Source organism: Struthio camelus, chromosome 12 (assembly GCF_040807025.1).
Source record: "Struthio camelus isolate bStrCam1 chromosome 12, bStrCam1.hap1, whole genome shotgun sequence".
NCBI classification, from domain to species: Eukaryota; Metazoa; Chordata; class Aves; order Struthioniformes; family Struthionidae; genus Struthio; species Struthio camelus.
Genome location: NC_090953.1, coordinates 24100920 through 24128683, shown reverse-complemented (window position 1 = coordinate 24128683; position 27764 = coordinate 24100920). Strand labels below are relative to the sequence as shown.

Sequence of the window (27764 nt, the reverse complement as noted above, 5' to 3'; positions counted from 1 at the left end):
ACGTTACCTTGTCTGCGGTACACTTAACGGTATCCAGATCAACAGTAAGTTCATACAGATATTCAGCACCTTAGAAACCATATTGCTTCACATGTCAAAAGAAAACGTTAGAGGATATCAGCCAAGAACTACTCATAGAAGTTTTTAGAGCAGCTCACATACACTATAAATACCACAGCTGAAGACAATGGACAAATCCTAAGTAATGAGAGAAGGCTACTTCTTTCATTAGGATTATATTTAGCTATGGGATGTTTCAATTGCATGCTTAAAAAATAGGTGAGACCGGTTAACTTCATTGGGCAGTTTCTGCAGACCAACAACTTGCATAACAGCAGCTAAACAAACGTGAACGACAAAGCCATTTCCCAGGTCCCAGAAAAATGGCAAGTCACTCCTCGCAGAGGACACATGGCTGAATTCTGGACAGTGCCATCAGAATGCAAACCAGGTTTAAAACCAAAATATGCAAGTCCCACAGTGGTTTGTCTTCATCAAGTCCCTGAATGCTGTATGTATGAGCTACAAATGTTGCCCAAGGTTGACTATGAATTGAAGGGCTCAGCACCCATTCAAGAGTCAAGTGACTTCACGGCAGTTTTCATCCTGCAATCAGCTGAGTAAGGATTCAAAAGACACATTTGTAAGTTGTAATCAAGTTTACTAAGTATTCACACTCTCCCTCTAGTAAAACCTTGAGCTATTAGTATTCTAGCCTGAAGGCAAAAAGACCTCTTATCCACAGACACTTAGAGAATAAACACAAACTCACTCTGGGTATCAGACATGCAATCTAATCACCTCAATGAGGTGAGACTGTTTGTCCTTTTCCTGATGCTGGTGTAGTACAGGATGTCATGCCAAACCTTTTAAAAATTAGATAATTGTGTAACAAACCACGCTTTTACGTGCGTTCAAGTTCCTGCTCATTCAAGAGAGTGCTCCTTGTCAGCAGGCCGGCTTGAACCCACCGAGAAGCATTTCACAAAACAAGAGTTTTCCTTCCATAGAGGATCTACAGACTAGTTTCTCAAAAAGCCTTTTTCCAAAGATTAAGCCTGCATCGTCCTTAGAAAAGGTAGGCATTATTCTCCAGTTCTTTCCATTTATGCTTCTCTCTGACGGAAGTCAGGGACAAGACTTAGACAAAGGAAAAAAAAAAAAGCCAGCATTTATTAGTTTTAACTCCCTTTTTGGGGGTCACTACAGAAATATTTTTTGTAGCTAGAAAACATACAAGAATTTCTCCAAAACAGAGACACAGCTCCTCCTGTTCACTGCTAAAAAAAAAAAGGCTGAACAACTAGGAACCCACGTTCCACTGGAATAAGCAGGAATAGATTCAGCTGCAAAACACAGAAAACCAGGGTTCCACAGATGAGCAGAGCTACCAACAGCTCAGCTGCTATTGTTTCTTACAGAAGACAGCAATTCAAGTGTGTCCAGCGTTTAAAGGCAGTAGAGCAACTAAACTCTGCACGCTGAAGAAGGAACTCAGGAATATTAACAACAAACAGATTTGCATCCTATAAAAGGCTGATGAGGATAACAAAAAATATATTGGGTTCAGATTAGTTATTTAAAATCCTCAGACTATTCCATGAGAGAGCTAAAGGTTTAAAGTACTTTCCAGTTCTGCTTTGACCTTTCCTTATCCAACAACTGTGTGTTGGAAAGGAGACTGATTACACTTTTCTTTACTACGAAGGAAGCGCATACTGAACGGCAAACCTATTTTTCCCCTTTTAGGCATTCTGCAGAAGTATGAGCTGCTCTCAGTCTCGTCTGTGATGAGGAAGCAGGACATTTTAATGCATAGATCTTTTTAAAGAATTGCCCTTTGCAGAAACGTTGGATTATGTAACAGGTCACGCAATCCGAGGCAGGCTCGAGAACAAGTCATTCAGCAAAAATATATGTGCACAAGAGATGTGATGAGAAAAAGGTGCACCACGTTTTAAAAAGCAAATCTGAGTGTTCAACTTTCAACAGAGCAGGATCTGCCTAATGACAATACGTAAAACTGCCCCCACACCTGAGGGTGAAAGTTAGAGGAGAGATTCTTTATTTATATCAAAAGTTTATGCTCTCCACAATTGGAGAGAATCACCACCCATTAACTCCAGAGAAACATCTCTCTAAGAGGTCAAGTCTTGAGCTTCCTGGTCAAATGAGGTGCAGCGTACACACAAGCAGCAACGGACAACCCAAAGGCAGGGAGACTGCTAGACAGCGCTCCAGTTACGAGAGCGAGGAAGGCAGGAAGGAAATTAACTCAAAAAGAGTGAGGACACTCAAGTTCTTTTCAGTTGCCAGATCTACACTGCTTTTGCAAATTTTGGTTTAAAGTTGCATTCTTCAATATTTCCCCCCTAAACTGTTTCTACGATGCTGTTCAGCTTCGCCCCGTTCTGACATACCTGTTACTCTAATAACACGCCTTTGACCACAGGAAGTCATTGCTAACTCAGGTGTCCACACTGAGCTGTCTCGCAACACTTAACGTCCATTCTGGGTTCTCTAGCTAAAAAAAGATAACCTTACAATATTAGAGGCAGATTGGAATTCTCTCTCTGCTGATGTTTCTGCCATGATTACCCAAAGACTACCCCCTGCTCCTGTTTATGACAAAAGCCGCAATTCAACTAAGGGATACGCACATCCAGACTCTTCAAACGGGCTGAGGAAAACAGAGACGATATAAAATACTGACAGAAACCTGTTCCTTTGCTCAGTGTATGGATGAATATTTCCCAAATAGCAACATCACTTGACCAATACTACTTCCAGAAGAAAAATAACCGGATGTGCTAGAACGCTTCTGGGAGAACGACGGAAGCCTGCCAACAGTTCAGTAAGCAGTAGTTAAACACTCCTTCGTTCAGAGAGTCTTCTGATTTTTTGAATTTGGTAGCAATATCGTCACATCTCTAATACAACATATCATGCAGATAGCTTGATGGGAGTAAAAACTAGAAGCTTGAGAGGCAAGGTTTAAGATGACATCGTAATAAAAATTCATGAGCTATGAAAGAAGAAGAAAAAAATACTAGACAGAAGTTATCTGCAAGATCTCGGGTGCCTGCACAGTTAGAAGAACTCAAGTCTGGCCTGCTTAAGATAGCTGCGGTTGGGTCCCCTGGTCCAAGAGCCAGCTTGAGAGCACCCAAAAGCAAGAGCTACCACTAACTACTTGCCTTGCCTCATCGATACAACAAGCTTAAGAACCTGTTCACCACATTTTACCTCTTCCTCATTTTAGGCCCAAGAAAAGCTCACTAGAATCGCCTGCCAGGCTTAAACCGCATTACTGAATGGGATGAGCACCTATGCAGTCAGTATGTACCTGTCCTATGGGACACTGAACCATCATGCTGCTGCATGAGCGAGATTTATTTACAAGAATGTTAGATTAACTACATTTTAGAGATTCTGTAGCATTTGAGAAAAATAACCAAATTTAGATCACCATTCTTAATTTCTTATTGTAGTATTTTGGAATTGTCTCTCTGAACCGAGCTAAAATTGAAAGGTACTTATTCACCTATTGTATACCACAGGACTGCAAAACATTGCTAAAGAGCTGTTGAATATAACTGCACTAAATAGTCTTCCACATGCTCTTAAATCAAAGACCACATTCAAATAGTACAGTATTTCACAATAGCATTAAAAGGTATTTTTCAAATACCTTATCAGAGGTCAGACCAAAGCACCAAAAGAACTGATCCTACGCCTGGCCTTTAACAGTGATGGGCTGGGGAAGAACATAAGAACAGCTCAAACGTTCAGTGATGCTCTCCCAGTGCACTCTGCTGCCTTCAAAAGTTTGCTACTGAGGGATTTCCTAAGCCAGAGGCGATGCTTTTATAGCCGCCTTAGAGCAAATTTAGTCATCCACAAAGAAAATGGAAAATTACTAAATTTTCCATCTCGTTTCAGTTCGCGAAGGAGGACTAGAGCATGGTATTCGGAAAACGCTTTGGGAAATAAATCCACCTTTTTGTCACACCGAAGCCACAAAACAGGACAGCAGCAACGCAGGACGAGGCATGCTCGTTCGTACTGCGCTACTGACTCAGCGGCCACCGCCAGGTTAACGTGCGATAGGTGCCATAAGAAAAGGATAATCACCTCCAAAGTAGTTGAAGAAGCACAAATAAAGGGGTAATGAACAAAAAGAAAAACTGAATGATAATGTTTACCAGTGGTCTACATTCAATTTTTTCTGTAAAACAGTTGTAACTCATTATTGCTGACTGCCTGTATAGTTATAATAAAAAACACACCCAGTCCCTATTGTATCTGCTGAAGGTAAGATTGGGGAAGATGAAGAAACGGGAAAAGCACGTGAAGAACACTGTAAGCAGGACTGTGCTCATCCATCCCCTCCCGCCGTTCCCGTCTTGGTCGTCCTTTATAGCTGCTTCACAGCTATTTCCCCCTGCCCCTTTTGCTCTTTTCCCAACTAGCTCCCTTCCTAGGAACCTAAAACGACTCCCATCTTACATGGCTTACTTTCATCTTCATGGCTCAACACTGGGGTTGTTAAATTGGTCCCGATAGCTCTAGAGATAGGAACTGAGACTCTTAGACCCCAAACAGGCACCTGTGCATAAACCTATCTTTTACCTTTAAATGAGACCGTAAATTACTACAGAGCACTACAGACCTTGCAGCAAATTGCTCAAAACCTTGCCAATTAAAAATTTAATTTTAACAAAACAAGTGTGAAAGCGAATCATCAATACTGTAATACCTTAGTCCGATGTTAAGTTCGGCACCCTTCGAACTGAGGGGAGCCGTGAACTATCCCATTACTTGGAGCAGTTGTTTCAGAAAGCAAACAGCCAGGAAGAGGCAGTTGCACTATTTCGCACTCCCGCTCTGTCACTGCAGCCTTCAAAACCTTCCTTTATTAACACCTAAAATCCTACGCTTTTGGCTTCACAGCAAATATCAGCAAAATCCATACTTGCAGAACTTGAAATACTTGCAAAGGTAATTGTTACTGTGAAGAGAAAGCCACTGGACACTCTAGAAGGGGACGCAAAACTAAAATATATACATATATATGAACAGTTACACTGTAACCAATCTAAACAAATAATACAATGACTTCACTCCTAGGAGAAGGAAATGGAAACATTTATACTAGTGTCATGTCGACAGCAAGCAGAAAAGCTCTCGCAGTACAGAACAGCTACCATCAGGGACTCAAGTGTCACCTTCTCAACCCTTTCGCATAAAGAAAGACGCGGCGTAAACAGGGTAAAGCTCAAACACTTCTGAAAGTACACAGGTCAGAGCTGATAGCACTTAAGTTGCAGTGGGGGGAAGAAAGGAAAAAAGAGAAAATCCAAAGGTGAAGGCAGTCTAAAGCATCATAAAACCCAAACGTAGTTCAAGGAGAGAAGGCAGTTTTGTGGAATAGCACGAGAAGGCGATTCTGCAAACACCGGTGCCAGACCGGAGACGAATGGTCACCCCCGAGCCTACGCAAGGGGGTGACGCTTGTGAGAGGAGGGCAAGTACCCAAAGGAAACAAGACAAACCGAAATCACTGGCAGTTGTCTTCTCTAGATTACAGGGACCGATGGGCACCAAATACATTGCTTCTTAAAGCAAACTGCATGGCGCCCAAAGGGAGCAGCAGTCTCATCTTTCCCCCATTGCCAGCAAAGACGGGAACGGATTTCCCTCTTAGTACTGACAATTAACAGCAGTTACAGAGCAACTAGGACTGAAGCGGCTATTTGTTCAACCAACTGGCAAAGGCAGTTTTCTCATCTACCCGCTGGAAACTTCTATACCAATTCCCTCAGCATACCTGAAACATGCTCAGCTTTTACTCTTAGGTTAATTAGAAACAGTTGTTTCTAACGTGACTGGTCATATTATACAACTTGGCAGCCCATAACAGCTCTGACACTTGTTAGATTTTCTTACAGCATGAAAATGAAAAAAAAAATAAAAATAAAAAACCCTGCTGTCAGACCGAGCAAGCCTCGGCTTCCCAAGATACATAAACATGGGAGAGGAGTCCATCCAGAGGAGACTGCCAAAGACCAAGCGTGGACCGCTTCTGAGTCACTAAAGATACAGGTTCAGCTACTTGAGGATTTTGAACGTGCTTCCCCAAGGCACCTCTCGTAGTGAGGCGGTAAGCCGCAACAGCAACTGACTGCTGAACGCTTCGTTTACGGAGCCTTGCAGTCATAACAGGGAAAAAAGTTTGCTGCCAAACCCTTTTTACCGTGTGCAAACACTGAACGTAACATATCCCTTAAGGCAAGAAGCCCCCATGGAGAGCTACATGTTATCCCTAACCAAAGTGGTTCAAAAGCAGTATTTAATTCCTCCTCTGATGACAGTTACCCATCAAGTTTTTGGTTTTTCCTCAACTTCTTAACCAAAATTCTATTAATTATCCCTTACCGAATTCAAAATAGCATGCAAGAGACCCACGTAACGTCTTTCACAATCTTAGATCCTGTGTCAAGACACCTTCTTTCCCTTTCCAAGACAAGTGACCCAAACCGATACAACCATGACTAAAGCCACCTTCATTGCTCTTTCAAGTTCCGGACTGTAATACTAATTTCAGATTTCACTGAAGTGAGGCATCATCTAATATTTTGCAAACTTAGGTCAGTCGTTATGTACTGCGTTTGGCACTACAGAAAGACACACCTTAGGAGACGTGCATGAGTTGAATGAGACTAAAAGAAACAAGCTGAACTCTAGTTTGGAATTGCATTTAAACCAGTTCAGTACTACTTAAATCATGGGTATGAGTTTAGCCACTTCAACTATAGTCTAAAACAATTAAAAGGTTTTTACATTCACAGGTTGAACCTGTTAAGCTAGTTTATTTAACTATTGCAGAGGTTTTCTAACATAAACTAGGTCAAAAAAATGTAGACGCTATCAGCCAGCATCATATCTATTTGTGTGTGTGTGCTTTTTTTTTTTTTTTTTTTTTAATCACTCAAGTATGGTTTGGTTTTGTTTTTTTAAAATAACGCCTGCTGTATGCCTTCTCGGAATTATTTCAAACTGCCTTTGCTCTGCTATCATGTCCTTTGGGAGCTTATTGCACTGACCAACTCATTGTCAAACTCTTTCTAGCTTTTTTCTAGTTCATTTTTTTCTTTCTTAGTTCCAAACATGTTCTTTTTGTCACAGTCTTACCAACCTCTCAGGATTAAGTTCTTTTCCAGTTATGCTACTATTGTAGCATAACAGATGTGTAGAATTACGGACTCACGGGATCTTTTCAAGTCTTCCCTTTGCTAGTCTAGAATATTCTCCTTCCTTTTATTTTTCTCATGCTTTCAATATGCTTCTTGGAGAATGCACGTAGTTCAGGTTTCCAGAGAAGTGCATCTGCTCTACGGAGAACCACTGCGATCCCTACACATCCTCAAACCCACACGGCACTGTTCACAAAACAGTGCAGTTGCAGGCAACAAGCTTAGGAGTACTTTGTCTTAATGGATTCATTAGTGCAATATTTTAAAACATTTGATGTAAAACAAGCCTATACAAGTTTAAAGGATTCTAAAAGTTGCTTTTTTCCTTATTCAAGGCAGAAAAATAAGATCATAATGTCCTGTTCTATACAGACTCGCCTCAAAAGGCAAATTTGTTTAATTAGTTAGCTGCTGTCAATCTGTTTTGGATGCTATCGCTTGGAAAATGTGTACTTTTAAAGTCACACCCAAACTGTCTTTTATTTGTGTATATGTATATATATACACACACACACACGTGTGTGTACACACACACACATATATAAAGGCTTCCGATCTGTTATCGGTAGTTAACAGTCTATAAAAACATTGCATCCCCAAGCCTTCTCTGGAGGCTCCATCATTAGATCAGCACCTCACTCCCACTTTATAGCTCTCACTCAAAATATTTCCAATTCTGAATTATGGCAGAGCTTTAAAGCTTCTGACGCCATATGATGAAGAACCTTTCACAGCTTCAAAAGCTATTGTCCTTTTTCCTTGAATGAGTTTGCGTCAGCACAGAAGTTGTGACTTCAACCACACAGATGACCCAGAAAAGCTTCAAGCTTATCAACACAGAATAACTTTTTAGGAGTCTACAGTATTTATCTTACTAGGGGGGAAAACACTCTCAAGTTTTGACACAAATAAAGATATTCAGTCAAGGCTGAAATTATACTTCACTGTCTTAAAAGATCCAGTCTAAATACATTTAAAAAAAGACAATGCAGTACAAGACCATAAAAGAGTATTTAACTCCTAGAGTAAAATTCCATTTAACATATCAAGTAAGATTTTTGAAGGCACATAAAATGTGATAATTATGTGAAACATACTTAAGTAACTGATCTAATTTTTAATATAGACTTTTGATAATTTCTGAGTTAGGTTTTAACAGCCATTCTACCCTCCCCCAACTTTATGCAAGTCCAGTTTCATATTTGCGCATTAACCCCACCACCACAAAAAAAACGCAAGTCACCACAATCTTTCTGAAATACAAATAAGAACAGCTCCTTTAAAAGTCTTACCAAATACACGAAGGCCATCCTCAAGCATCTAATGGACTGGACTAGTCCACTGCGTATAGAATCAGATTCTAAATCTGCACATCTAGTTTTTCGCTTCGAGACAGAAGCAGCGGCCTAATCACAAACGGGTTCCTGCCAACAACCGCTGAACAGCATTGACATGCTTACAAGGCTGAGGTGAACAGAAAAGGCTGAAAGCAGCTTCTACCATTACATTTGCCATTCAGAGCAGAAGTATTATAGTGATAAACACTTGGTCTTGGGGAAGAGCTCTAAGAACACATTAGAGATCACTTGGGAAAGCTAGATGCTGTCAAGTTGCTGGGTTTAATTAAAGTCATCCTACAGCACTTGTGGGTGAACAGAAAAGGGCAGAGACCACCTATGCTTAAAATGGAAAGACCGTGAAATCGTGGATCAGTCAATTCAATACCACTCTCTGGAAAGACAACAGAACGAGTCTACTCGTAAGCGCTCAAAAAAGCAGAAGGGTCGGGGGTGGAACCAGAGCTTTATTACCATGTCAGTGGTTTGCTACAGCTTGACCACGACAATCCAGTCTCCTGCTTAAAAAGCCAATCAAAAACAAAAACCACCAAGGTCACTCCAGAAAAGGAATAGATATATTTTTCCTAATTTTGGTAATGCTTTTAATATTGCCTCATACAAGAGTCTCACAACCAAAAATAAGACCTCTATCTCTTAAAACACACACACGGTACATGAAGCTACGTTATAACAAGCAAACAAGTAGATGAAAAACAGAGCAATAAGGCCAATGATGGGCTAGAAGCAAGCTGAAGTAGCGGTGGGTGCTCAAGAAAAGAGTAAGATTTTAGAACAATTTTGACAACTGGGAGAAAACATCAGAAGTAGATAAGATGCCTTTTTAATAAGAACATATAAGAACTACTTGGTTTAGGCAGCAATAGAACGTAAAGTAGCAGCTCTGCACAGTAAGATCTGACCACCATAAGGGATCCCACTGGACGCGAGTCAACAACGTTATATCGCACAAAAGCATTTGTATTATGATGCAAACAGGAACGCCATATGCAAGACACATTAAGTGATCCTTCCACTCTGCTGAACTTTGGTCTGGTCCCAACTGGAATTGTGTCCAGTTTTACATATCACACTCCAAGAAACGTGACTGGAGAAAATCCACAGAAAAGCAACAGGAATGGTCAGGAAGAACGACCATGATAAGTAACCTGGAGGAGCACTGAAAGTAGCTGCTGATGACAAGGAAATACACTGCTCCCCATAGCTGTGCAGCTTAGAATAAGGAATACAAAGCCTAAAACGATAGCAAAGCAGGTTTAGGTTAGATTTACAGAAGAACTTTCCAGCTAACAGATAAGCAGAAACAGATTAGCTAACTTTAATCTTAACAGATCTGTAAAGGGGAGCTGGAGCACCTCCAACACTAGAAGTTAAGAACAGTACACACACACAGTTGCTCTGGCTTTACAACAGAAGGACTCCTCACAGGCTAGCACTGCCCCTTACAATGCTGTGTTTTACAATTGCCTCCTCTAAAGTAGAACTTGCAGCGAGAGAAGCAGCTCACTGTGAGGGAGACAACGCTCCTTAATCCTGAACGTAACAGCAAGTAGTCTCCGTAAAGTATCATACTGTAAGGATGCGAAAAAGCTCTGAGCAAACGTCACCCTTTAAAACTAGTTTCATTGAGTTTGTGGGTTTGAATTGGTTTTTGCCAGAATTAAAAATATTGTTTGAGATATTAGTACTAGTGCTTATTCCTGCCTAACCTGACAGCAGAGATCTGTTAGAATTCAGTGCAATTTTCAAGTGTAGACACATTAGTCATGTTGCTTGTATTTAAGCTTCCTATGGGGGAGTTGGAGGAGGAAGAAGAAAAGAAACAGTGGGAAAGAGAAGAGAACTTTGAACATTTTCCTCCGTGCTCAGCCCACACTCAGTCTCCATAAATGCGGCATGAAACTGTTCCTAAGTTTTACCTAGGGACCATTAAAATCATTTGTCAGAGGATACAATCAGTGCAAAATGGATGAGAATCAGCAGTCAGAAGAAGCATTACAAGCATAAAAGGAAGGTTTTCTGCTTGCTTTTTTTAAAGGGAGACAACTACACCTCGATTTTATGGTCACGTCTGTACTGGTTTCTGCCATGAGAAAAGCCACATCATGTTTTTAGCCAGCTAGATCCCTTTCACTCACCCAACCAGAGGATGAGAAGAGCAGATGCAACACAAGTGCCAGCTAACTTCTTTATTTGTCCTTACGTCTAGCTTTGAATATCCTACGTAGCTTTACTAAATCAGCATTCACAACTTAAAAAAATATGATGTTGAAGAACTCACTCCTCCACACAAAACGTGATCGAGTTTGTTTTCAAATGCGCTTTGCCAGACCAGAGCTCTGAAAAGGGAAGCACTAACTTTAAAAATTAACAGTGAATCAGCTCACACGTCGGTGTACTGGAGAAGCACTGGGGATTTAACAGAGTCAGTCCAAGCATCTATTTTAGACCTGAGTAAAAATACAGCCATGCTCCTTTAAATCCAAACACTCTAAGGTGAAAGTATTAGTACACTGAAGTCTTTAGTTTTAAAGAAGCAGCTGGAGAGGCAAATATATTGCTATGGTTAAAAAACAGCAACCAAAGAAAGGCTTGTCATTTAACAACAAGTACCCAGGTCAAGCATCATTCCATCAGGAGGATACCATCTGGTCTGAAGTGCTAAAGTAATTTTCCAACAAAACACAGTTGGAAGCTACAGTTTTACACTGATCTTCTTGGCAGACTGACTTTTTCCAGCTGTTCCTCCTCATGCTTCCTCATCTTTCTTCTGTCCCTCCTTTCTGTCACCTCATCTAAGCTACGCTCTGCATACAAGTGACAAACTAGCACGCATCAGAAGTGCAGCCTTGCAGAACCTGACAAGTTTCTCAGAAGACTCCTTGGGAAAAGTTTTAATTTCTGACATGTAAATTTGTTCTGTGATCTTCAGGTGCTCATGTAGAAGCTCTAAAAAGAATCCATACAAACGTCAAAAAACCAACTTACAGTTTTAGTAGGCTTAAATCTGTAGGTCATTTTAATTACAAATATTCTTAACTACATTAATTAAAAAAATCACTAGCAATTCAACAGTTATCTCTTATCAGAAACAGAAAAGCCAGGATTCCACAGCACATAATTTTTGGTGAAGTGAGTGGTTTCCTCAAGCACTGTGACCTCTCCTGCAGTTTCAACAGGTACGTTACTGTTCATTTTTCATCCTAAGCTGGCATAGTGTTACTCTGCATTCCAAAAACACTTTGGAGTGTCACCTTTCACTACAGCGATGGCTACGTATCAATAACAGATTGTGCAACTCTTGGGTGTACGCTCTGGGATCCTTCGAAGAGCATACCCGTCAGTATTTATGCAGGGATTTTTAACCAAGGTGTCACTAACGTATTCAGACATACCTATTCAAAGAACACTATTTTTCAAATGACTCGCAAGAAGTATACACAGTTTACTAAATGGCTGTACACATCCTTTACACCAAAGCAAAAAGGAATTGTTTTGCCTTGGTAAGCGTCTCCTTGGCCACTGCTGGCCAAAAGAAAACAGCTCCTCTACGACTGGGCCTACAGTCTTTATATTTCTTTTCATATTCAAGCTGGAGCAGCGCTTCAACTAGCGGCAATAAACCCTCTTTCAGAAGGATTTCCCACCTTTCACTTTGCTTTACAAAAATTTAAGCGCTCTACACCTTTTCAAGAAGGCTTCCACACACCTATGCGCATTTCCTTCTAGCTCAGCACAGAAGCTCAGTCTCTGCTACCATTTAATCGCTAGGATGACCCTAGCTAACCAAATGAAAACGAACGAGCTTTCAGACTACATCTGGGGTCTCCAGTCTTACCTCATGCTAACAGTTGGTACTGCTTGGCTAGCTTCACATCAGCAATGGGAGTCATGATTAACGCACAGAAAGGCTAAAGACTTCCATCTACCCCCCAAAATTTATTCCATTTTTGACCTTCAGACCTGTAATTACTGTCAAACAACAAATGTTTGCACTGCCTATCAGCCGGCTACTTAGAATTTCTATACCAACTGCCAGCATTTGACACCCTGCTGTTCCTGGACACGCTGCTGTTCCTGCGTAGAGTTAGCAAGCTTCGGGCACACGACCCACTTAGCTCGTGTTTCCGAAGACTGCTCACCTCCCTTCACCCAAATGAAATTGGAAACATAACATCGGCAGATGAACTCTGCCAAGATGGTGCTCAGATAGCAGAACTATCACAGGAACCAGGCAGCATCTCTGCAACACAGAACCAGACTTCCTCCGCAGCACCATCCAACTAGCGCGTTCCTGGGAGCTCACAGGACTGACATGCCCAGTTCCCACTGAACGTCCCCGGAATTTGCCCAGACTCCTTTAGGCTCCTCAGAAAGTCCCTGGTCTTGCAGGAAGCCGACAGTTTTCATTCATGTAGCGTGAATGAACCTACTCAAGCTGCTTCTATTTGGTTAACATAAAGCTCAGTTCTGGTTCGCACTGCACATCCCAAGGCAATAATTCATATTTTGGATCTTCAGGCCATTATTACTCTAACCTATGTCTGCATTACAATCGTCAAACACACCGAAAGCCTCCTGGTTATTCTAGAGCATGCAGTCCATGGAGCTGCAATGCAAAATTCTCACCTCAAGAGAAGGTAACTGCTAGGTCTATATAGCACCTCCAGAGCAGAAAGGAAGGAGGGAGAAAGGAGCAACGATGAAAACTTGTGTTCCACCGTTATAGTAAGGAGGTATTGTTCCCACCTAGACAGGTTTTCCCAGGGCACGTAAATCGGTCTCTTGTGAGGTCAGTATCCCTGACCTTTATAGCCGTTACGTGCCGAAGGGCTCCCTTTGGCGCTTCTACCGTGATGCTGCACAAGAAAGCACCCGTCAGAAAGACTGCGCTTCCGCGCTTCTGGAGCGCCCAGGACTGACTTTACAATGCACTCTGGCCTCAGGATCACATGCTAAGACACGCATTTTTATAAGCTCCGCAGGATCTTCCTTGCGAGTGCTAGGATCGCACTCATTTAGGCCAGCCTCTTGGCCCCGCTTCATTCTGCCACTAATTGTCATGCACTTGGCTGCAAACTCATCAGGGAGGAGGTCTGCTGGGCTAGATTTAGCCCATGCTGTCCTATAAGGAACAGAGCAGGGTGGGTTTCCTCCTTCTGCGGTCCTATCAGAGGATCTCCTTAGTTGCTAAGGAACTACAATTTTATTGCATTATAAATCATTTAAAGCCGCTCAGCAGATGCAGATTTAGTAGGCGGGAAGAGATGTTCCATCTTATGCGAGGCCCCGGGCAGGCCGCCGCTCGGAGCGCCGGGCGCCTCCCCGGCCCCCGAGGAGGGACGAGCCCCGCCGCCCCCTCTCCCCGCAGCCGCCCCTTCCCCGAGGGCCCCGCTCCCCCCCCCCCCAAACAACGCGGGAGCCTCCTGAACGGCCGGCTCCGAGCGGGGGGGACCGGCGCGCCGCACCGGCCGGGCCCGCCGAGGTGGGCGGGGGGGGAGGCGGCCCGAGCACCACCGCCCCCGGGCCCGCCGGCCCCTCCGCCCGGGCCACCGCCGCGCCCAGCGCGCCGCCCTGCCGCCGCCGCTTGACCCTCCGCCCCCGCCGTAGCCGCCCCCCCTTAGCAACCAGCCGCCCCCCTAGCAACGTGTCCCCCCCACCCCAGCGCGGCCCGCTCGCCCGCCCCCCGCCGCCGCCGCCCGCCCTCACCGCTCTGCGCCGCGGCGGGTCCCGGGAGGAGGCTGGCCGTGACCAGCAGCAGCGAGAGCGCCACGGGGAGCGGCCCGGAGCCCGGCATCCTCCTGTGTTGGGCGGCAGGCAGGCAGGCAGGCCGGCCGGCGCCGCGGGGGCGAGGCGGGCGGGCGGGGGAGGCACCGGGGAGCGAGGCGGCTCCGGCTCCGTCCTTCTGCCTCCGACCTCCTACCGCAGCGCCAGCTCTCGCGACGCGGCCGCCGGCTCTCGCGAGACTTGGCGGGCGGGGGCGGGGCGGCGGCGGCACGTGACGGGGCGGGGCGGGGCCGGGCGGGCGCCGCCGCGGGGCTCTGAGGGGCGGTGAGGGGCGGTGAGGGGCGGTGAGGGGTCGGGCGGTGAGGGGTCGGGCGGTGAGGGGTCGGGCGGGCCCCGCTGCGCTGCGCTGCCCGCCGCGGGGAGCCCGTTTGTGGCCGGGCCCCGTGGGCGGCCGTCGCAGCAGCACGGCAGACCGCTCTCTCCGCAGAAATACCCAGCGGCTGGGTGTTTTGCCAGGGCAGGGCGCTGAGGCCCAGGCCGCGGAGGAGCTTGCCCCGGGCGGGCAGTAGAGTCGGGCGCAGGCCAAGCGGGAACCGGCCGCCCGTTGGCTGCGCCCACCTCTAGGCTCGCCCGATTTGGGCAGGTCCCCTAAGTCCCCTCTTCGTTCCCCTGGCTGCAAAAGGCAGACAGGCCTGCGCTCTGGTTGCCTCTGTACCGCTCCGGCGAGCCCAGGCGGTTGTAAACCCGGTTTAGCTGGCCGTTTAGGCCGGATTGCTGACAGCTCTGAGTCACAGGACGGCGCAAACGGTTGGAGCGCGCTGCCGAACGCCAACCCGTCGCTCTAGCAAGCGTCCGAGGCGGGGAGAGACGAGATTCGCAGAAGACTGTGGGAGGCACCAGCACAGAAGTGGAAAATCCCTCGAGAACGCGTTTTCTGCTTTCTGCTGGGAACACCGCTCCCATCTAGAAATCCCTACAGGATCAGACTCCTGCGGTAGTTGTCCAAGGAGCGTCTAATATTCCTTATCCTCTCCTCTAACCGGAGAAGCGGCTCTGGGAGCGTGCTAGCACCGCTAGAAGCTGTATTGCCCTTTGCAGGGAAACCTTCCCTGCCATTAAATCCCGTTAAAATAATGTCTTAATTCTCTGCTGCTCTCTACCTTGTCTGCAGACATCCCTGCCCTGAAGGCCGCGTCAGTGAACCCGCAACGCGGTGGACTGGGGAAGAGCATGCAGCACCTGCTCACCTCCGTGGTAGTAGCCTCCAGAAGGGTAACAGCTTCTCACCCTGTTTGACCAGGGCGCAGCCTGCACCGGCTGCACAAATTGTGCCTTCCCCTCCCTCTTCCCTAGCAGGCTCCTGGTGGCTGCTTGGCTTTACCTCCCTGATCGTTCTCCCAGGCCTGGCCTGGTTATTCTCTGCGGATCCTTAGCGAGCAGAATCCGTGTCCTTTTAGTGTCCGTGTGTCTCAGAAACCAGACTGAAAAGGAGAAGCTGACACACCTTTTCCATGAAAACCCCGCTACTCAGTTGAGGCCGATGAAATTGCTGCTTGAGTGCTTCAGGACTTTGGCGATGGCCATGGGCTTACCGCTGCAGCTTCGAGTGGCTGAGGTCACACAGGAGACGTGGCTAGGCATGCGTTTAGTGCTTTATGTAGTCAGGGTTGTCCCTAGCTCTCCAAGGATGCCTCGGTACTAAATTTGATCCGCGTCAGATATTCCACTGTGCCATGTATCCTGCGCTTGGGAAGTGCCATGGTGTGCTTCCATGACTCAGTGCTCTTGCCAGCTGAATCATCTGTGACACTACTATTTGTTTTCTTGCCATGGTGCAGAAACATCCTCTTTTTCGCCTCATTTATGATGCTGTGGAACATTTCTGACAGTAGCACTTGAAAACCAGAAGGAATAGGCAAGAAGAACCAGAAAGCAAGGCTTCACGTGATGGTGTCCTTCCTTCTGCTTTTGGCCTGCTATTTTGCTTGCCAAACGTTAGCACCAGTGGATTTTGCTGTAACTCTCATTTTTGCAAACACCCACTCAGTATTAGGCCTTACCTACACGCGAATGTTTTCCAAGTTTGGAACTAGTTAGTGATGCACTTGCCTCTGAGCATGGTTTGGATCTGCACAGTAATACTTGTTTCGTAACCATGGTAGCTCGCAATGAGTCATCCTGCCAGAGTCTTGGGCCGAAGTTAGCAGGCTTTTTTTTTCCCGTTACCGGTTCAGCACACTGCAGTTTTGCTAGATCTTCTCTGCGCAATTGCATAACCCATCTGCCAGGTTTCTCTGGCTCTGCCCTGGGGGCAATCCCCAGATGCACTGCCCCGCTTTCTGCTGGTTTCGCCCCGGTGCACGTGCCTGCCAGGCGCTGTGACCAGCTGGAGCGCTGATCCCTGGCGCCGGGGCTTCCCTCGAAGGCTCTGCTAGGAGATGGTTACCCAGAGCCGTTAATGAAGAAGTGCAGACTCAGCTCGCCTGCGGGCTATGGTTGATACAGAGCTCCTGCCAATGCACGTGAGGAACCGAAGCGGAGGATTACCCTGGCCTGCCACAGAGGAGGGCCAGCGACGGACCCAATCTGAAGCCTGCTGTTGTCTTCAAGAGTTTTTTGAGGGATTTCAATGGGGTTAATACCAGGCCTGTAGTGTGCACGGGCTATATATAGATAGTAAGATGTGTTCTGCCATACGCTGCTGCCGTGGCTGGTAAGGAATAAAAACCTGCTCTTTTCATCTGCAAAAGCCTTTCCTCTTACAACAGATCGTACTTATAGTGAAGTTGCTGGGTAGAAAAACAGGATTTGCCAATCCTGGACCCACTGTAATATTTACTGAGCATAATGGCTTGATAGTGAGGAAAGAACAGTTTTTATTACAAATTCCACCAGACTGAATCTTTGAAGTGTGGGCCTTATGGGCGACGATTTTGCTGGTGTGGGTTCAGATCCCAGCGCTGGTGATTCCTGGCCTTGTGAGTGGGTGGGGAAGTTGGACATGTCAAAACTTCCAAATACTGTAACTCAAAATCCCTTTATTTCCTCCCCCTCAGTCAAAGCCCATCTTTTCACCACCTGGGATGCCTTCATTTGATTATTCTCAGGTCTTCAGCAAAAGTGGCGTAGAATATTTCACACTTAAAAACAAGCAAAGAAGAAGAAAATTCAGGAAACAGTTTCAGTTATTTCTGCATTGTAGAGCAGCAGAGGCATCGCCCCTATGTGTGCATCGTCTTTGAGCCCGTCTTCTTGCAACTCTATCTGGTTAACAGACACCTGTGTATTTATTTCTGTGTATTTATTGATATAGTTTGGCACCTGAAGAAAGCTTTGCCGCTAGAGATCTCACTTGCAGTCACCTTCTTTTGAATCTGTTACTGAAAAGTTGAAAACGTAGGGTAGAGTGTGAAACGTTGCGTGACATCTAGCAGGGAACTTAGCTATTGCAGGGGTCTTACAGGGCTGAGAAATGCTGAATAACATTGGTTAATACTTTGATGGTGCCAAGCTAGTGAAAACACAGATCTGTACTCAAATCAGCTTGTAGCCAGACACACATACGGTGTACTTGCAAGCCAAAATGCCTCTGCACGCTAAGACTGCATTGCTAAATGCGTGATCGAGATATATGTTGTGTTTGTTTTGCATGTGCGGGGGAGAGAGACAGATGAGTTAACAAACACGTAATGCAACACACACACATTACGTGAGGCTAGCCAGACTCCGATTCGAGCTGCTGGGCTCCTCGGCCTCAGCGGCCGTTGCTTGCCTTGCAGAGTGCTGGAGGGGTGCCGCTCTGCAGCTCGCCGTCCCGCTCATCTCCTGGTGGGTCAACAGAGGTGGCTCTCCCACTCGCCTTACAGCCACAGGGGAACGACTCCTGACGGGACGCGGGGGAAGAACAGCTCGGGGTTGTGCAAAACTTGTAACGGGATGCTTAGGAGAAGGACCCAGGGCAGGGAAAGGCAGGCACCAAGGTGGTTTGGGGAGGAAAAAGCATGAGAAAGTAAAAGGGAAAAGGGGATAAAAAGGGCCAGTCGTGTGTAAACGGGGCTGCCAGTACGCTTGTCTGGCCTGCAGCTGATCACCACAGTCTTACTACATTTTTTGTTAAACTCCATTTATAACTATTTTTCTGAGTGAGGGGCTCGCTCTTCCTCGTGTGTGTGTCTGTTTGGAGGTCTAAGCACCAGCCCTGGGAGTCAGACCACAAGTCCCAGAACCCGCGTGTCTGGGGTGCCAGCAACTGGATCGAGTGTCTAAAACCAATCGCTAGAGGAATCCGCGTTGTATAGATTTTCCACCAACAGGATTTCGTCCTGATCAGCCAGAGAGAAGATGAGGAGGCTGTTGGTGCTGCTTCTGTTTGCATGAGTGCTGTGTTTTCTGTCTGTGTACGTATGTGCAGTACGCACGCGTGCCTGTTGGGACATCGCTGCTGGCTGGACCTGGGCACGCAGAGCTGCAGCAGCCTCCCCTGTGTCCGGCTACCAGCATTCAGCATCTCCTAACGCTGCCACGCCAAAAATCACAGCTAGGAAGTCAACGGGTGCTGGCTGATGGAAGTATTGGAGCTTGGAGGAAAAGCCAACAGGAAAAAAATAGGTGAGGGGGACAGGTTTTTGCAAAATTCATGGGGAAAGACAGAGGAGGAAGAGAAAATCCCAAAGGAAAGAAATTAAAAGGAGGAAAAAAGATTGAACTGGAAAAAGAAATGTTCTAAGGAATGAGGAGAATAAAAAAACTTGTAAAGGCAGAGAAATGGTGTTTCTGAAAGAGAGGAAAGACCCCAGGAAAGTAATTAGAGAAGATGGGTGTAGATGTGCTTTCCTCTTTTGGAGACAGTTAGCTTTACACGCGTCAACTCCACTCGGTGATGGCAGTTCGGTTATTTCGAGCAGCCCCCCTGTTCTCCTACATGTTCAAATGTTCCTGTCAGAACTGGTCAAAATGTTTTAACTTATTTTTTTTCCCGAGGAGAAATGTCTTTTCAAGCAAAACAAACATTGTGACAGAAAGTGTAGTTTTGGTCAAAATGATGTGCAATATAAACACAAAACTGCTCAAACAGGAAGCGTTGGCATGTTTGGATTGCCTTTGTTATACCAGAAAAACCCTGAACTGTCTCTTACCTCGACTTATTTTTCTGCAGGAAAGGGGGAAGAACAAGAAAAAAATAAAGTGCTTTTTTGCCTTCTCTCTGAACCAACCAAAAAAATTGTTTTTCTTAATTGCAAATTCTTCATCTGGTTCCTTCACACGGTAATGTTTTTCTTCCCCCGCCCAACTTTTGGTTAAACTGAGTCCAACAGCTTCATTTCCAGGAGCAAACGCACGCGAGCTGCCCCGGCCCTGCCATCCCGGCGAAGGCAGACTGCGCCCGGCCTCGCTCTCTCCCACCCCGGGTCACGGCGAGGGGCCGGGTGACGGGCAAGCAGGGGGGAAAACCCCAAACATCTGGAGCAATTTGCCTGAAGGTGAATTTGTGGATGATGCCGGCAAAACCAGACGGCAGGTGGCACCCATGGATTAGCGCAGGGCCGGCTGTGCGGCGGTGCGAGCCGGGCTGGGGCAGCTCCTGCAGCGAGGGCGGCCCGTTGCCCTCCGCATTGCCCAGACGTGCCGAGTGCCGCGGCATCTCCCTGGGAGGTAAAAAGCACGGGGGTGCCGGGGAGCTGCTCTCCATTGCAGCTCTCTGTCCTGCACGCGGTGACCTGGGGCACCTCATCCCTCAGGCTCTTCCCCAGAGCCATCTGTGATGTTTTTAAGCTGGAGATCAGGCTTGCCTGAGGTCCTTGCAATGAGCAAAGGGCACCAACCACTGATGGTGGAGGTCTCTCTACAAAGCAGGGGTGCTGTGTCAGGCAGCAGCGAGAGCTAGCTGCTCCCTGAGGGATGGGGAGCCAAGGGGGGACAACATGGGCAGCAGGGCAGGGGTCTTGCTGGCCACAGTCCAGCCCCACAGTACCTGAGCAAAGCAAACCAGGGGAGGCAGCCAGGGTCAGCCAAGAGTCCGCATCATCAGCCAGGTCCATAGCGATGAAACAGGTCCAAGGTCAAGCTGGGAAGCCAGCCTAGGAGTTGGGAGCCTGCAGCAGTAGGACCCACAGCAAAGCTGGAGACCAGCACTCTTACAGCAAAACTCAAGAAGAGACTAGAGGACCAGGCTGAGCTTAAATGGGCTCCTGAGCCATGGGCAGGGGGTGGGTGGGGGTCCCAGGGGAGGCAGCTCAGGGCTATTAATGCCCGTTAGCGCCCTCCGGGCGCTGGTGTTGCCGCAGAGGTGCTGAGCCCGCAGGCAGAGGCTGCCCAGGAGGCGAAGGGAGCCGCGCGGTCCCTCACCTCCTCGCCAGGGCTGGGTTTGGCCCTGCTCGCCGTCGGGCATCCCCTGGGCCTGCTGAGAAGGAGAGGACGGGCCAACCCTTGACTTGCGTCGCCCGCCGGGTGCCCTGCGCCGCGCAGCGCTTTGGGAAGCGTCGCCCGCGCGAGCGCAGCTCCGCGGGGCTGCGGCCGGGCTGCCGGCGAGGGCGGCGCTCCCGCTGCCCGCCGGCAGCCGCCTGCGCGGAGCCAGCCGGGCAGAAACGCCAATACGTTCGACTAAACGCCTGTAATTGCAGTGAAATGAAGCCAATAAGGCCTGGATCATGCGGAGGCCGACGGAGGGGACAGGCCGGGCAGGAGATCAGCCCAGAGCTCGCAAGCAGCCCGGCCCACGGCGGCCCAGCTCTCCTGCAGCGATGGGCGGCGGGCGACTGTACGTATCCCGCGTGCAAAGATACTGATTTTCAGCGTCCCCTGCAGGTCAGCCTTTACCAGCCAAATCAAGATTAAAGGTGTCAGCCTGCCTGTGCAGTGCGGTAAGCGATACACTTAGCTAAGCCTGCCCTCAGCTCAACCTCCAGCGTGCTGCAGGAGGTCAGATTAGATGTGTGGTTTTTCTAGCCTTAATATCCCCGGCTCCCGTTGCTTCCTCGGGCCGGGATCAGGCTTTCTGAGCTGGGGCTGCCTGCGCTGGCTTGGGGACGGAGGACGTCCCTCCCAGTCGCAGGTGCAAACTGGGTAAGAAACCTTTTTAAGAGCAATTCAGCGGGAACCAGCACCCTTCAGGGTGCAACAAGGCAGCAGCTCATAGAAAACGCGGAGTCAAAGGAGAGGGGGGAAGGACAGAGCCCGAGCCAGAGGATCTCCAGAGGAGAGGCCACGTTTACTTTAACTAGGGATGCAGCAGCTTAACAAAAGCAATTTGATGCAACCTGAGGCTCCCTTCTCCCTTGGGAACGTGATGCCAAAAATAAATAGTGACCATGAGGAAGGAGGGATTGTGGGTCCAGCCCCAAACTTTTCTAAGTGTCAGGGCCCTTAATGGCCTGAGCAGCCTCACCTGGGACCCCCCCCCACACCCTCTGCCCATTGCTCCAGGGCTCCATTTAAGCTCAGGCCTGGGGCCCTGGTCTGGGCTGTGCAGGTGAGCCTATGCCTGGTCCTGCCCTGCTGCTGGACTGGGCTTTGGCCCAGGAGCTGGATTGAGGGCTAGGACCATGCTGGGCTGTACTGTGACCTGCTGAGGCCTGGTGCTGGGCTAAATGGGGAGAAGAAGGCAGACTGGATGTCTCCCATGGGAGAGTTTTGGGATGTGGTGTATCGTAGGGGGAAAAGTCTGAGCTTCAGAGCTTTTCGCTCCTTAGACAAAAGCGAGCGAGGAAGCTGCTGCGGAGCGAGCTGGGAAAAGCTTCTGGATGCAAGTACCGAAAAGCAATTTCTGCAGAAGAGTTTTTTCAATAGGAGAAAACAAACAATAGGGGACAGCGGGGAGTGCCCATGGGCTCAGCTGAATATCTCTAGTATCTCACCTACAAAAGCTCTGCACAGTGTCAATAGGGGAGACTTAATTGCTGGCAAACATTACGGCTGGTACAGAATTAGAGGAGCCTCAGACGGAGCAGGGGCGACTCTTACAGCAGCCAACAGATGAGCCTTGTGAAAGGCGACTCTGATTCTTTGGGCATTTCTGGGTTAGGGTGCAGAAAAATTGCAACAAAAAGCAATTTTGCTTTAGTCAACCATACAACAAAGGCCTAACGTAGTGATGAGCAGAAGGTGTCAGAAGATAGGAAATTGTCAGCGTTGCTGGAGCTGAAAGATAAGATTGTACTCCTCAGAGCTATGCTGAAAGAGGATAAAGTATCCAGAGGGGCAATTCAGAAAGAAAATAATGTACAATTACAGTTGTTTGAATTACCCTTTTAGGGAAGTGTGGTGGGGAGGGGGGGAGCCAGTTCCAGTGGAAAGTCTGAAACCTCCTTCCCATGCGCTCTTAGAGAGCAGAACTAGTTTTTTTGGGGGGGTGGGAGAAGATGATAAACTGGCCAGGGCAGCCCCTAAGGAAGAGGAAAGGTGGTGTTGTTAAGAGGGACCCCACTGAAGTGGGAGGTGGCGGCTGCGCTCTGCTCAACGCCGATGGGCCCTCAGCTGAGATCTTGTGCCTGGTCTTGGATGTTGGACGTGACACGGTCAAACTGGAGAAAATCCAGAAGGAAACAGGAGAGAGCAGAGATTTTAAAAAAGCACAGCCTCCAGGGAAGGGTGAAGGGACTGCGGTGGTCTAGTCTAGAAAAGAGATGCCCGAAGAGGGATGGACACCTTCCAGCACGTGAAAGGGAACTTGGGTTTTTTGCAAAGCAGGAATGGGACAAGAAAGAGCTTAATTTGTAAAAAAGCAAACTTAGGCTTAGCACTGAGGGGAAACCTGTCTGTGAGTGTGACGAACCAGCTGGCAGGGGTCTACCTGGGCCAGGCTGGGGCCTCCTGGGCCAAGCGGTCAGTCGGTGACGTCTCCTCTTCCAGGTCTACAGTTCACGGACAAAAAACACTTGAGCAATTTGGTTCTCCCAGCAAAACCTGCGATGCGAGTGGGTTACGCTGTGGTGGGGGTCGGGGCTGCTGAGCCTGGAGAGCAAATGCGTCGGGGAGGAAACCCGCCCTGAGCTTGCCGGCAGCAAAAGGCACGTCTGTTTTTTGGGAAAGGCTGAAGTGGGTCGCTCCAAGGAGTGGGAGGAAGGCTGGAAATCTCACGCCTGGAGGTCCTTGCCAGAACTTGTGGCTGCTGGGGCTGGGTGCTGGGGCAATGTGCTGCTCCAGCAAGCCCGGGGTGCTAGGAGCAGCGGGGTTGGTGGGTGCTCTGGGGGGACTGTGCAGCTGCGAGCAGCAGCCCCTCTACGGGGAGCATCGTGTCACCCTTCGGCTGGACCCCTCCGCGGGAACGGGGCTGCAGCGCTTGGGGGAAGCGGCGGTTTGGAAACGATGCAGCCCCCAGGACTCCTACCTGCGGTCTCCAGAGAAAGCTGAGAGAGACGGGGACGGCGCGGAGGGAAGCGGGTGCTGCAGTTTTCTGCTGACATCTGCCCTGCTTCAGGGCTGGTTTCAGCACAGCGCAAACAAGCCACAGGCTAAAGGTTAAAAAAAAGCTGCTGGAGAAGCGTGTTTGCACGAGCTCAAATACCTGTCCCGAGGCTACTTGTCAGCATGACGGGGTTTAGCGTGGGCGCCTTGCTCCGGTCGGGCAGACCAGGTAGCGCCTGGTGGGACTGTTCCTAAGCAGGTGGCAGGGTATTTGGGAGAAAATCAGTGTATCCCATGCGGTAAGATCTCCTAAGAAGCTCATGATTCCTCTTGCCATCCCACTAGCCACCTGTCGAGAGGCCCGGCTCCAAACAGATGGCTACGGGTAGGACTGCGATGTGGGTAATGGTGCGAACGCAGCAACTTGTGCGCGATACGTTTGACACGTTGCCATGGGACAGCTGCAATTTATAAGCCTAAAGCATCAGTCACAGATGAGCTTAGTGGTGGTGGGTTTTTTTTTTTTTTTTGCAGTTGCCATTCTCCCTTGCTGGCAACCGCATCGGAGGAAGAGGAGAACGAGGAGGAAGATGATGCTGAGATGGAGCTGCTGCTTTGGGAAGGGCCTTTTTTGGGATCAGCTCTGTTCTCTGCAGCACAAGGTGGGCTCCAAAAATAAGCTTCGCCTGCTGGCAGGAGGATGTGGTGGCGGGCCGGGTATGGTTAGCGGTGACGGCACGGCGTCAGAGGAACAAGGGCGCTTTGCAGAAGCAACGGAGGAGCTCCTGCCTCTGCTGAGACTCGCACGGTCGACGCCACCTGGGAGCGCGCAGTGCCTCCTGCTCCCGAGGGCTGGTTCACCAGGAGAAGAACCGCTCCGGCATGAACGTGTGCATCCCTTGGCCCGTGCTCTAGGTCTTGCTGGTCCATCGACCCACATCGGTGGGGCGAGTCTGGAGATGTCTGCGTCCCAGTGCTCTGCTTCCTGACGCCGGCTGCCCTGTGAGCAGCACCACAGGAGTTGTCTGGCTCCCCCTCACTTACGTCACTTTTTTTCCCCCTCTAATTGTCCCTTTTCCCACATAGTATTAACTCCATCTCCCCGTGACCCTGCTGGTCACGCCATAGCAGGGATGGAGCAGGGTGGCCGAGGGATGGGTGGACAACGCGCTTGCCGCCATGCGAGCTGGCTGCTCCCAAGGGCGCGGAGGGCTGCTGGGACAGCTTGCCTTGCCCTCGGGCTCCCTCCTCTGCTGAATTTCTCACAAAATTGGTGGGAACTGAATCACCCCGTAGCCTTCCACCTCATTTCAGACTTGATTTAAAATTTGCTAGGGGAGAAGATGGGGGAGAAGATGGAAAGGCAGCCAGTGGGATCCGCACCTTGTTTCCCTGGGAGGTCGGGTCTAAAAGGGAAGGTCGTTGGCGTGCCTAACAGCAGGGATCCTAACGGCCTCGTGGATCCTTTTTTGGCTTTAGGGGCCGCTGCTTCCCTCCCGCTCCCGTGGCCGTGGAGGCTTTTGCTGGAAAGGCGGAGGCGTTGGGCAGGAGAGGACCGCTCGCCTCCGGCGCCGCGGGCTGCACGCTCGGCAGCTCACGCAGCAGACGGTGAGCGACGCCTGGGCGCCGCGGGCTGCCAAGCACGACCTGCCGCGCCGAGTCCTGCGCGACATCCGGGGGGCGTTTCCGAGGTAGGCGCCAAGGACCAAGGGGCGTCAGGAGGCAGTGCAGCCTTAGAGGCCCAGCTCTCTAGAGCCGCTCGCCCAACACATCAAGGTCACGTTACGCGTTTGCTTTGCGGAGAAAGCCTAGAGGTTTGCACAAGCTCGGTCACGCCTTGCTGTAGGGCTCTGCCCCCAACTTCACATGCCTGAAATTGTAAATAGAAGCGTCACGTCCGTGACTGAGCGCCGGCATTTAACCACTCCGTGCAGGTTTTAGGTAAGTCTCACGCCTCTGTGTACGTGACCTGTGAACAGCACGTATCCTTTGCAGCAAATCTTGAGTGCAACTAGGTCGAATACCTAATGGCCGAGGCAAACTTGTTTTCTGTGTGCAACTTTTTTTCTTCGCCAGTGCGATACCTTTTGAAGTTCTGCGTGGCCGGACGGTAGCGTAACCACCTTTTCCTGGGCCACGGTGATCCTGCTAGGCAGTGCTACAGCTCCGCCTTGGCACTGCCGGGATCTTTAGTCCACCTGATTTCCCGTGTGGACGCGCTCCAAGCCTGGCTGTGCCGCTCGTGCTGTTTTGCACTGATTTTCAGGTGTTTGGGGAGTGAACGGCGCTGGTGCCTTGGAAATAGCACTCTGCTGTGCTGCCTGAATGGGGTTTGCTTATTGTTGCAATGTGGTTTTCAGAGTTGACTGAAGAAAACGCATTAAGGAAAGGCTTTAGGGAAATGACTTTTTTCGCATCATGCACTGGTGAAAGCCATACGGAAAGAAATCTTGCAGAAGTGTTACTGGAAAAAAGATAAGAAAATACGTTACCGATATTTACAGGTAGCTAACGGCTCCGAACTGAATTCATTTTCTGGGAAATGAAGATGCAGCGCATGCTTTGTAGCAGGACGAGAGGGCTCCGTGCTCTCGCATGCGGTGCCCCAAGGCACTTCCCACGCTGCCGTCGGGAGCCGGCGAACCCGCGGCAGCGGCGCTGGCTACAGAGCCCGGCGCATCGCTGAGGGGCAGCAGGTGACTGTCGAGCGCGCAGGAGGGACGTGGGGACACCTGCTGAAATCTGCTCGACTGTCTTGCTCGGGATGAGGCCGAGGGCGGCCGCGCGCCAGCGGTTGGCAAGCACGCGTCTGGTTGCTGTGATCCGAAAGCCACGGAAGCCATAGAGGTGAACAAAGTGTCCCTGGGGTAAGAAGGGGGGGATACAGCGAGTGCCGCGATGTGACCCCCGAGATGCTCCCGCTGTGAAATTCCTCCTGCCTCCGAGCCGGGAAATTCGGGAGGGGGCAGCTGTGCAGCTCAGCAGCGAGGCACCTCGGCCTCCCTTAACGTTGCTGGGGTTGATGGAGACCAGAGATGGTGGTGGCAAAGGAAACAGCCGCTTCTGGTAGATGCTGATAGCTGCGAGGCCGGGGGAAGCCTGGCAGGGATATGGAAATGCAGGCGGAGGAAAGAAGGAAAGAAAAATCATGTTCTGCGGTTGGGGGAGGGAAGTTCCTTGAAGGAGCCGGGTGCACAGCTCAGCCGAACAGCGTTGCTCTTCATCCCTGCGCGCCTCAAAGGCAACGCAGCAGAACTGAAAGGAGGCTTTTCATCCTGCTGCGTCTGCTCCGACAGCAAAAGCTTTTCCAAGGCTGCAGAAAAGCCTCTGCAAGCAGGAGAGCTCCCTCCCAGGGCTCTCGGGCAGCAGGAGGGCCAAGTGAGCCCTCCTCCTCCTCCTCCTCCTCCTGCAGCAGGAGAGCCCTGCCAACTGGCAGGCTCCCATAAGCGTTTCTCAGTAGAGGTGCAGACCCCTGCGCAGTGGATTAACCCCATGCTTGCTCTCCCTAGCTACCTCTTACAGACCTTCAGGGCAGTTTCGCAGCGGTTTGGGCCAATCTGAGCACAAGTCGTGGCAGCCCCGGCCTCGCCGGAGCCCAGCCGCGCGCTCCCAGCCCTTCCCTGCGCTGGTGCTCCTGCGACGGGAGTTGGTTTGGGGCGCCGATCCCACTAAAACGCAAACTTGTCGCAGCGGTTGGCGCTCGGGTCCTGCGGTTTCGCTAGCGTCCCTGTGGTTTCGTGCATCCCGAGTCCGCTGCCGGGCTCCCCGCTGGTGAACGACCGTTGTTTGCTGCAAAAAAAAAGCTGAGCTCTCTCCAAAGCAGCCTCCTTCCCACCGTGCCACGTGCCCAGACCTGAAACATCTGGACGCGGCCAGCGGGGAGTGACTCACCCTTCCTAGCCCTGACCCTGCATCCTGGGGTATATCTCCACACCAAATGTCGTATGACCATGAGTCAAACTCCGTGCCCATAAAGAGCGCTGCAGCCCAGAGCCCGCTGAGCTCTCCTGCACGGCAGCTGGCTGCACGGCGGTGAATCTCCCCTGGAGTTGGGACACCTCTCCAGGTTGCTCCTCGAGGT

At 49.4% G+C, this 27764-nt stretch overlaps 1 protein-coding gene and 1 long non-coding RNA gene across 3 annotated transcripts in view; both read right to left on the bottom strand.

The window, feature by feature from the left end:
* NPTN (neuroplastin) overlaps positions 1–14621 on the bottom strand; it is a 58028-nt gene extending 43407 nt beyond the window's left edge. Inside the window, exon 1 of one of the 2 annotated variants that reach the window (XM_068958790.1) lies at positions 14324–14621. In XM_068958790.1, coding sequence (XP_068814891.1) covers positions 14324–14411 — 88 coding nt within the window. In that variant the 5' untranslated portion in view covers positions 14412–14621. The remainder of the gene's footprint in view (positions 1–14323) is intronic. The other variant, XM_068958791.1, reaches the window with a different exon arrangement.
* A 2577-nt stretch (positions 14622–17198) lies between these two features.
* Positions 17199–23769, bottom strand: LOC138068918 (uncharacterized). Its single transcript, XR_011143780.1, has 3 exons — positions 23667–23769; positions 20313–20433; positions 17199–17481 (listed from the first exon to the last, which is right to left on the bottom strand). It is a non-coding gene; the product is annotated as an uncharacterized lncRNA (long non-coding RNA).
* Positions 23770–27764: the final 3995 nt, after the last annotated feature.